Source organism: Epinephelus moara, unplaced genomic scaffold, assembly GCF_006386435.1.
Source record: "Epinephelus moara isolate mb unplaced genomic scaffold, YSFRI_EMoa_1.0 scaffold49, whole genome shotgun sequence".
Lineage (NCBI taxonomy): Eukaryota > Metazoa > Chordata > Actinopteri > Perciformes > Serranidae > Epinephelus > Epinephelus moara.
Window position 1 is genome coordinate 8,829 of NW_026082421.1, and position 10,446 is coordinate 19,274.

Consider the following 10,446-nt stretch of genomic DNA (forward strand, 5'->3'; position numbering starts at 1 on the left):
GACACCATTTTGTAGTTAACATTATATAGTTTATTTATCATTACAGTGTATTTCATTTGAATGTGGATACTTTGGAGATGACATTTTGTTTCCATAGCCAACATATCACAGTTACATTTTAGTTAATACATTGGTTGCAAATATGGCAACAAAACATGTCAGGACATTCATTTACATAACTCATTGTTTCACTTTATAGTTCATGTAGAAAAAAAATGATCAATTAACAGCCCTACATTCTCTTCCTGTCCATGCTCTCAAACAACAATTGACATGGGATTACTTTTTGAACTTTTATCATGCCCCTCACATAGACTACAGTGCATCTTGGGCAGAACATGCACACACACAAAAAACAAACAAACATGTGGAACTTTTTTCCCAAAATTCCACTTGCTCATCAATATCACTTGGGGACTGCAGAGGTTGGGACGCTCCATCACAGCAGCATTTTCAACCACCTCAGAGAGAAGAAAGATTACTGTTAAAAAGGAAACGCCACCAACCAACTGTTCAATTCATTTAAGCAGTGTCAATGACCTATACAAAGTTTGAAAGGGACAGGGAGAGAGAAAACATAAGATTGGAGGGACACAAGGGGGAGGAGAATTCGTGGGAACAACAACAACAACAACAACAACAACAACAGCAGCAGCAGCAGCAGCAGCAGCAGCAACATTTTTGGTTTACAAGTGTCCTGTTCGGCAGCTAAGACATGCAGAATGAAGAGTCTGTGCCTTGTGGTGCCAGAACAGATTTGCTGTAAGGTCAGAGTTGCTGTAAAGTCATGTACACAAACATGAGCATTTCTTATCTGAACTACTGACTGCACTTCCTGTATTAAAAGCTACTGTTGCTACCGTGCTCCTGCCAGATGATTAATGTTGTTGTAAGCTGCTGTCATTACCGTCTCTCCAGCACCTCTCTCTCTCTCTGTATTTCTCTCTTTCTGTCTCATTGTGTCATACGTATTACTGTTTATTATGCTGATGTGTTCTGTATGCCATCCACTGCCTGTCTGTCCGTCTGGGAAGAGGGATCCCTCCTCAGTTGCTCTTCCTGAGCTTTCTACCATTTTTTGTGTGTGTGTGTGTGTGTGTGTGTGTGTGTGTGGGGGGGGGGGGGGGGTTCATGATCAGCTGTGAGGGTCCCAAGGACAGAGGGATGTCGTATCTTGTAAAGTCCTGTGAGGCAAATTGTGATTTGTGATATTGGGTTTTATCATTAACATTGATTGACTGATAAATAAATAAATAATAACAACAACCATAATATTAACTGTTAACTTATTAAATACAATCATTTCCTCTTGTGTTCATATGTAACATCATAATTGTACTGTTGCATCTTTTCTAAGTTACTGATCAGAATTTTGAACACTAGAGGGCTACAGAAAACATGCAACATCAAGCCCGTCTATTTTCTATTGATGTATTTGTTTGAGTCAAATTAACCTTTTCATATTTTCATGACTGAAACAGTTGCATATGAACACATCAGGACTGAAAGAACCACAAACTCTAACATGCATAAATACATACATTCACAGTCGTAACAGAGACCAACAATCAACATGTGGCAGACAGACACCAACACATCTACAATCACTAACAGCTGTAAAAACCATGATTATATTAATTAACTAACACTATTCACAACAGCTAACACTGAACTCATTCCACCTGTAATACATGATTGGTTTCACCTAAAATCTCTACACAATAATCATAACATACTAAAAACACTTCCACACAATACACTCAAATCTCCCTACAATACACAATCTTCACACAATGGAGTGGGACAGACTCTACACTAACACAACTTCACGTGCGTGCAAACCTACACAATTTCAACACAACAACAAACTACAAGTCAGTTTCCTCTGAAAACTCTACAGATAAACACAATGACAACAATAATAACACCACCACTACCTACATTTGCACTGGGACTTTGTATGAGTCACATGAAGCTACACAAACCAACCTGATCTAATCCACATCTAAACACTACGCATCCACCTCTACATCCTGAAAGTCCTCAAACAACCTGTCTAAGTCCTCTAGCTCACCCTGATCATCTCTCACACTAAAACTACACAGAATACCTTCATGATCACTGAAGTACGTGGGCATCACTGCACATTCCACATCATACTGTGCTGTTTTAACATAAACGTGATCAATTAATGTCCCCTTTTCTGTTGTCTCCTGTGTTACATGCTGATGACATCCTTTTTGCCCCATGAATTTACAAATTGATGATTTTTTCAAAACATTCTCATTAAAATCTCCCATCACTACAACTGTGTCACTAATTGGATTCAACCAATCAAGTAATTTCCCCAGATTTTGTTTAAATAAAGACTTTGGATAACATGGTGGACGATAAATTACTGCCATCAGAATGTTAAATTTGCTACACAGGCACACCAAACACTCCAGATTCAAATCGGGTGCCTGCAGGATGCTACAGTCCAAATTGCCTACACTGTACAAACCAACTCCACCATGTTCTAGATCCTGGAGCTCTAACAATTTGGGGTTACTGCTGCTGTAACACAAACCTCGCGGACGACTGTGGAAAGCATATCCATCAATTTGGACACTGTCTAACGAGGACTGTGCAGTGAGCCACGTTTCTGTGACAGCAATACAGTTAGGCTGTAAATGCTGTGTGCAAGACACCAAATCTGCCAGGTGGCGACTTAAATTTTGAACGTTCATTAAATACACAGAGAAACTTTGTGCACTTAATGAAGGTTTAGGCTGCTCAATTAAAAATGGGGGCATGCTGTCTAAGGCCTCCTTTATGGCATCCTTGCAGTAAATGGCCTTCTCTTTAAAATCCCTGATGATCAGTCCAGACAAAGCCCTAACACGACTCAAAGCTACATACGCCTGCCCAGGTGCAAACACCTTCTTCAAAGACACTACAGCCTCATCTACCGTTAATCCCTGCACTTTATGCACTGTACACGCCCACGCTAGCCTAAGAGGAAACTGAAATCGCAGACCACCTGCTTTAGTTGCCCTGTCCTCCTCGGGATCAATAGCAGTAGAATACCTGCATTCTACTGCCGCATGTGCACGTGTTTTCCTCCTCTGTGAGCCAATTTTCTCATCATCAAATCTGACATAAACTGTTTTAGGAAACTTCTCATCATCACCAAAATCGATATGAGTTACCGTGCCACATGCGCCATTGACCAGACCGTCCTCAACATCTACGTTCTTACATAACATAACACGTGCGTTCCTTGCCAAACACAACCTATCCGGTAAACATGTGTCCGCATTACTATGATGCCCTGCTGTACATTCCAATTGGCCTGTTTTCCTGTTATGTTTGAAATCTTTGGCTTCTATCTCAACATAATCTGGACACATGGTAATCAACTGCATAAAATTATGCTCACTTACTTGCATATTGGTTGGAAAAATATGCAAAGCAGAGCTCTCTTCCCCTGTCTCGCAAGCCTTTAATATTTCAACATCACTAGCTAACATGGGGGTGGCCTTTGAACGCACTCTCAACCTGTTCAGCAACGCTGCAAACACACTATCCTTCTGCCTAACTATGGTTGTCAACTCCACTATACTAAAACCACACCACAGGTCCACACCAAGCGGACAGCTATACAGAGGCTTCCCTTTAACGGGAGGCAACTGATAGAAGTCTCCAACAGCTATCACACTGACATTACCAAATGGGGAAAAGTCGCCCGTCTGCTTCACCTGCCTTAACCTACCATGAACATATGCCAACAGATTGTGATCAACCATACTGATTTCATCTATGATTACAATTTGGAGGTGACTAAATTTGGCTCTCAAAGAGTTTAGTTTGTCCTCACCCAAAGGGATGTAAGGCAAACTGGCATGTGTGCCAATACTGAATGTGTGATGAATTGTTGCTGCATTTAAATTGTATGCAGCTATGCCTGTAGGTGCGGTTAACAAAACACAAATATCGTCTGGTTGATCACAAAGTGTGGACAACAACCTCCCTGCCTCATACTGAATAGCCCTAATTAAATGACTTTTCCCCGTCCCTGCACCACCTGTCACAAACACATGCAGAGGTTCTGGGTTTTTACCCATCACCTTCTGCAAACACCACTGTCTGACCTTATAAAACACAGCCATCTGTGTCTCATTCAGAGACCTAACTAAAGCTAAGCCCTCACTTCTACACATCACATTCCTCTTCCTCTCCAACTGCGCTACCTGTCTACTACCAACAACCAAATCTGGCACATTCTCCAGACGTTCTTGTAACTGCTCCTCTGCTATCTCAGATCCCTGCTGCTGCCTTCTCTCCTCCAAACACTCAAGGCGTTCAACTTCCTGTTCAGGACACAGCTCCCCCCAAGCATCCTCCTCATCTACACCATGCTGCTCTGCAATCTCCTGCGCACGGTCTAAATCTGGATTATCTACATCAAACACTGCTCTATTATCCTTCACCACGTCCTTAACCGCATGTACTGACCCGTCACTAAATGTCACACTTCCATCCTCATGGAACTGTTCAAACAGCTCAAAGCCTTCAGGTTTGAGGTCTGAGTCAGTTCTATATGGAAGGAACAACTGCAGCAAACTCTGAAAATGCAACTCTGGATGTTTTTCCAAACTAACGCGCATGTACCGAACAACCGCAAACTGAGTACGTGTTCTCTTCAAAATGAAGCCCAAATCATTTTTCAATCGAATCATGTCCGGAGACTTTTCGTTTTTGGAAAGAACACGATACTCCGACGCAAATGTCGCCATACACATATTTTCAAACACATCACCGTCGGGCCTGTTCCTATATCTATCCACGAAGCTCGTCATCCACATATCTTCTGTGCTAAGATCGTGTGCAGATGCTCTCTGCCTCAAAACACTGAGGGGTAAACTCATCTTCACTATATTATTCCCTGTCGGCACAAACACAACCTTCCTAGAGCACTCCTTCAAATGCAAGTTCGTTAACCTATACACTGCCTCCTGAGCACTAACGTCCCTATTATGCAAATACACACTACCCAACTTCTTCAACGCGTCTTTAGCTGAGACATTTGCTTGGTTTTTGGCTTCTTTTTGGGCATTACTCAATAACAGGCCAATTTCTCTCTCTGCTTTTGTAATATACGATATTATATACACAACAACTGCATACGCATCAGTTACAAAGCTCACATCAATGTTAGCGTTCCAACACTTCAACAACTGCTTGCTATACTGATTGACCCAAACTTCATTTACTCCTCTCTTATAAACTACCTTGGTCTTCTTTTGCATTTTCCTATATGCCATTTCAAAAATCTCCTGATTAATGCCCACACTCATAAATAACTCCTCTACACTACCAAACGACTCACTTTCCACTGCTTTCTTAACGGATTCCAATATGGACTTCGCAATCTCTGCTCTCATCTTGTTACTCCTGTCAAAACACCTACAGACTGGTTTGTCTTCTGACTGAGGATCCTCCCCTGTCTTCTCTGCCTCCTTCTTGTCACATGTGCATTTTATTTCTTCTATTTTACAAATAAATGTACGCTCAGACACAGGTTTTGGGAAATTGAAACGACATACAGTCTTCTTTTTCCTGCATGACTTTGAATGTCGTTTGGAATGTGTTTGCACTGATGACACAATGTCCAATAATGCGTCATCATCTGAGGGTAACTCGCACGATACGTACTTATCAATAAACTCTACAACCTCCTCGTCTGTATTCTTATCAATTTGGGGAGCACCCTCAATCCAAAACAGACAGTGAACGTGAGGAGAACCGCGCTGCTGAAACTCGACTCTATAAAAATAATCTATGATTTTGCCAATTGGTTGAGCAGGAGACATGAGAACCTCGTTCAGAAAACAATGCCATCTGTAATCAAACATCCTTGCTGCTGTAACCGGGTTACCACGCAACAACTGACACCTGTCTGCCCACTCCAAATCCTCTACTGTCTGCGTTCTGCCTTCCTGCTTCAGGATGCTGGTCAGGAGATTCTGCCAGCGCAGATCTGCAGACGAAAACGAGCAAAACCACGTCGGAATCCCTAACTGACGCACACACGCCAAGACGTCCTTCTGCACGGATATCCAAAACGCAGGGGTCCCACGAAGAGGCTTTAAAAACCGAAATCCATCATCAAACTGCAACAACTGCTTCAGAGACTCCTCATCCTTCAGCATACTCTGACTAATCCTTTGAGACCTCTGACCTCCCTTACCTTTACGCAACGCTACAGAAACACTCGACATCACCTGATCAACCTCTGACATGTACTGAGCAAAAAATATGTACTCTACATTACGTGCAAAACGACCATCGCAGTGCATAATCCTATTGTTGAAATAACGCGACAGACTCAACTGATAACGCCGACTGTCATGGAAGGTCTTCTGACCCAGAGGAAACAATACAGGGAAACTCTTTGCTTCATTACTCCGGTCAGAAAGCATCCTAACTGGACTATTTCCCTCTGCAGGCGCTATATTCACAATATCATCAAAATACTGATCTAATGCTTCCTGACCAATATCAACAGGCATAAGACAAGTGTCCTGAAACATGCAGTGCTGCTGTCTGTCATGTAACATTTCATCTTGTACTATGTCTGCTGATTCTGCTAAATCATCAACCTCAGCCTTTTCTACAACCTGACCAACAACCTCACTTCCTGTACCAGCTTCCTCACTTCCTCTACCAGCTTCATCCTCACTAGCTGATCCAGCCTCTTCCCTGTCCCCATCTTCCTGCCTACAAAACTCATTAATCCACTCCTCATTAAACTCTATGTCTCTATAATGAACATTGGTCCTCTTTAAATACTCCAGCGCCTGTCTTACATACAACGGATCCACAAACTGGTACTCGTAATGTCCCTTATATGTCAACTTGCGCTTTAACTTCACCTGCACCAAAGACCCTTCCATACTCGAACGCGGCAACACATTACTAGTTTGCGTAATGTTGGCGGGAACACAGGTCACTGGACCATGTACTCCATTTTGCCCCCCTTTAGGCAATGCCAACATTTTCATAAAAGGAATATGCAAGGCTATCAAATGCTGCTCTAAACTATTCAGACATCCCAGTTCTGGTGGAACGGGATCAACATCCAAGTTATTACTCCAACATTCAGCTGGCATCTCACCTGCACTAATCTTACGATGACACGTATGACAAATCCACAGCTGACCACTACACAACACCAACTGACAAGGTACAACACACTGATCATTACATCTATGCAAATACTTCTCACTAAGGCACTTGTCGGCAATACCCGCTGTAGCTAAACTTGTACCATACACTTCCCTTACACAGCTCTGCACCTGATTTCTAAACAACAACCTATGACACACACAACACACAAAATCTGGACCATCTCTGACCTTTTCCAAAAACTGCTCCGTAACAAAACCAAAGTCTACTGACTTCTCCATCCTCTGCTTCCTACTTAACCTGACACTATCCATAACCCTCTCTCTGTGCTCAACACTTTCTCTGTATTTACCAACACTCAGCGCTTTAACTTTCTCCCTGTGCTCGATGCTTTCTCTATACTTCACGATACTCTTAGCTTTACTAATCACTTTAACCCTCTGCCTGTGCTGGATGTTCTCTCTGTATTTACCAACACTCATCATTTTAACCCTCTGCCTGTGCTGGATGTTCTCTCTATATTTACCAACACTCATCATTTTAACCCTCTGTCTGTGCTGGATGTCTTCTCTATATTTACTAACACTCAGCGCTTTAACTTTCTCCCTGTGCTCGATGCTTTCTCTATACTTCGCTATACTCTTAGCTTTACTGATCGCTTTAACCATCTGCCTGTGCTGGATGTTCTCTGTATATTTACTAACCTTCCTCGCTTTAACACTTTCTCTATACAATACATTTTCCTGATACATCTTCAAAAACTTTTCTTGACGTCTCTCCCTAAGCAACCTACTCATTTTCTCCTGTGTCCCTTTCCTCTGCCTCAAATACTTGGATTTTACAGACTTATGACCTACACCTTCAGACCCTACACATTCATTACATCCAACTGCTAACTTCTCTCTATCCACAACATCCGTCACTCTAGACCTAATGCTATAACCTGACACTTCACTAACTTTACAATAACTATAACAAGTCTGCAGTCCAGGCTTATGCACACAAACAGTGTTCTCAAAATGCTGTCCCATGACATTCTCTACATAAATACACTCTGCTGACAAACACGTAGTGTTACACTTGTACTTCAACCAACGTCCATCATAAAAAGTACACACACTAACTCCTAACCAATCTGCTGTGACCTGGATTTCTACCTCTGTAGCCCAACTGTTCACATTTCTCATCCTGGACTGCTGAAGATACTCTGAAACAGATGAATACTCACTTCTCAGAAGACTTGCATACTTATCTGCATTCCTTTCTAACTCCTTACAAACAGCTAGCCTAATCTTGCGATGGTGCTTCTGTGAGCCACTCACAGCCTGAGAGATGGCTCTGAAGAAGCAGTTACCATCAGCCACAATCCTCTCATTTAAACATGGGACCCCTAACAGCCCCACCTCTGTGGACACCGAACCACTGACCTTCCCAAAGTCTATATTCAACTTGCTACACAAAGCTTTACAGACATCTACACTAAGAGGTTGGAAGAGCAGCTCCTCATTTACCGCAGCACTAACAAATTCTACATCTGCATTAACCTCACTAACATCAAATGTCTTTAATTTCTTCAACACACTAGTGCGAGAAGAAATTTTACGCTTTCTACCATCACTAACTGTTGACTCTGCCGCTGAACCACTGCTCACCTGACTGGCTAAAGTCACAACAGAAATGCCAGACAGTGCTGGACTTACAGTTACACTAAAACCACACTCAGACACACAATTTCCTGAGGTAATGTGTTTTACCCTCGCCTCAGAAACATCACTATAGTCTGCCACTGGAGCAGTACTCATCTCAGTAATACAGCTCTCCACAGAAACACAAGACAGCACTGGGCTTGCACCCTCACTGACACTAACGCCACACAGCTCAAAGAGCTTCTGCCTAGAACTGAGACTGTCTGCCAAACAACAGATGTATCCATAGAGATCATCCAGACAATCAAACTGCAACACCACACTTTTACCATCACTATGCACTAACCCAATGTCACAATGCGAGTGACTGTCTACCACAGCAAACCGTCCATCCTCACAAATGATGACAGAACTACTCCCACACAGCGTCATAATACATTTAGTATACTGACTGAAGACCCTCTCCAGTCCATTTCTCAGACTGATGAACACACCGCTGTCGATGTGTTCACCCTCAGTCACGCCTACTTCACCCAACACTGTGTCACCGTGGCTAAAGCTAAACAACTGCTCCCCTATCTCAAAGTGCTTTGGCAAATCTCCAACAGACAGGAGATTTGATTCGTGGCTAAAAATGTTCAGGTCAAGCAAACTAATGTACAACTCATCACCTACAACCAACGCGCGATCAACATCAAACCTATCCCACGAGAACACACTCAACAATGTGTGTTTGGCTAAGCTGGCCAAACCTATAGCCATACACTGCCACCCTCGATACACAAACCGCTCATCTCCCTGGTGAAACGTTCCCCTCACAACCATCCCCAGCCTGAACCCTCTGCTACCCTCTGCTACCCTCTGCTGCCACAACATGACTGTCTGACTTTGACACAACTGCACTAACATCAGGAACAGTAACAAAAGGAACAGAAACATCCTTATCTGTGCCGATCCTCTGTGACATCCGAGTTCCCTCCTGGATGGCGGATTCCATCGGCACGGCAAGGCACGCTGCAGCAACCTCCACCACCACCCATCGGCACGGCAAGGCACGCTGCAGCAACCTCCACCACCACCTCCACGGACGGCTGGGCTGTGACCTACACCTGGCACAAAAACAAAATATGAGGTTTTACTAAATAATACAACGAAAGACTACATGTTACTGCTTCCTAAAATCATCAAAAAGTGACATTATATTTAAAATGAAACACACCTCCTGGACTGCTGGGCCGGGCTTGGAGGTAGACTCGGTCACAGGGGCAGGCACAGGTGTTGCCAGAACCTATCAAGACAGAATAAAAATCAAAAACCATTAAAACACAGCACTCACTTTGTCGCGGCATATATTTTAGAAATATAAAAAAAATTCCACATCAACATCCTACCAAAAAAGAACAAACAAAAAAAATAAACAAACACCAACCTTCCGCTTTCGTCCTCTGCACGTTGTAGCAACACCTCTCGGCTGACGCTTCACACGGAAGGTCTGTAGGAAGGAAAACAAACCTCTTTAAAAACTGTCCTCCCGTTTTGACCTCTACAGTATTGACGCAATGTGTAAACAGCTTACCTGCCCAGCTGGCGGATCAGCAGGGCAGCCAGAGCCAGAAGAAGGGGAAACCTT

At 43.0% G+C, this 10,446-nt stretch overlaps 1 protein-coding gene across 1 annotated transcript; it reads right to left on the reverse strand.

The window, feature by feature from the left end:
* Window positions 1–15: 15 nt before the first annotated feature.
* On the reverse strand, window positions 16–9,816 carry LOC126387485 (uncharacterized). Its single transcript, XM_050039987.1, has one exon. It carries the CDS (start codon window positions 9,753–9,755, stop codon window positions 2,013–2,015), a length of 7,743 nt encoding a protein of 2,580 aa, XP_049895944.1. The 5' UTR covers window positions 9,756–9,816; the 3' UTR covers window positions 16–2,012.
* Window positions 9,817–10,446: the final 630 nt, after the last annotated feature.

Coding starts and splice junctions, on each gene's coding strand:
- LOC126387485 (XM_050039987.1), bottom strand. CDS start 9,755: ATGTTTCTGTTCCTTTTGTTACTGTTCCTGATGTTAGTGCAGTTGTGT.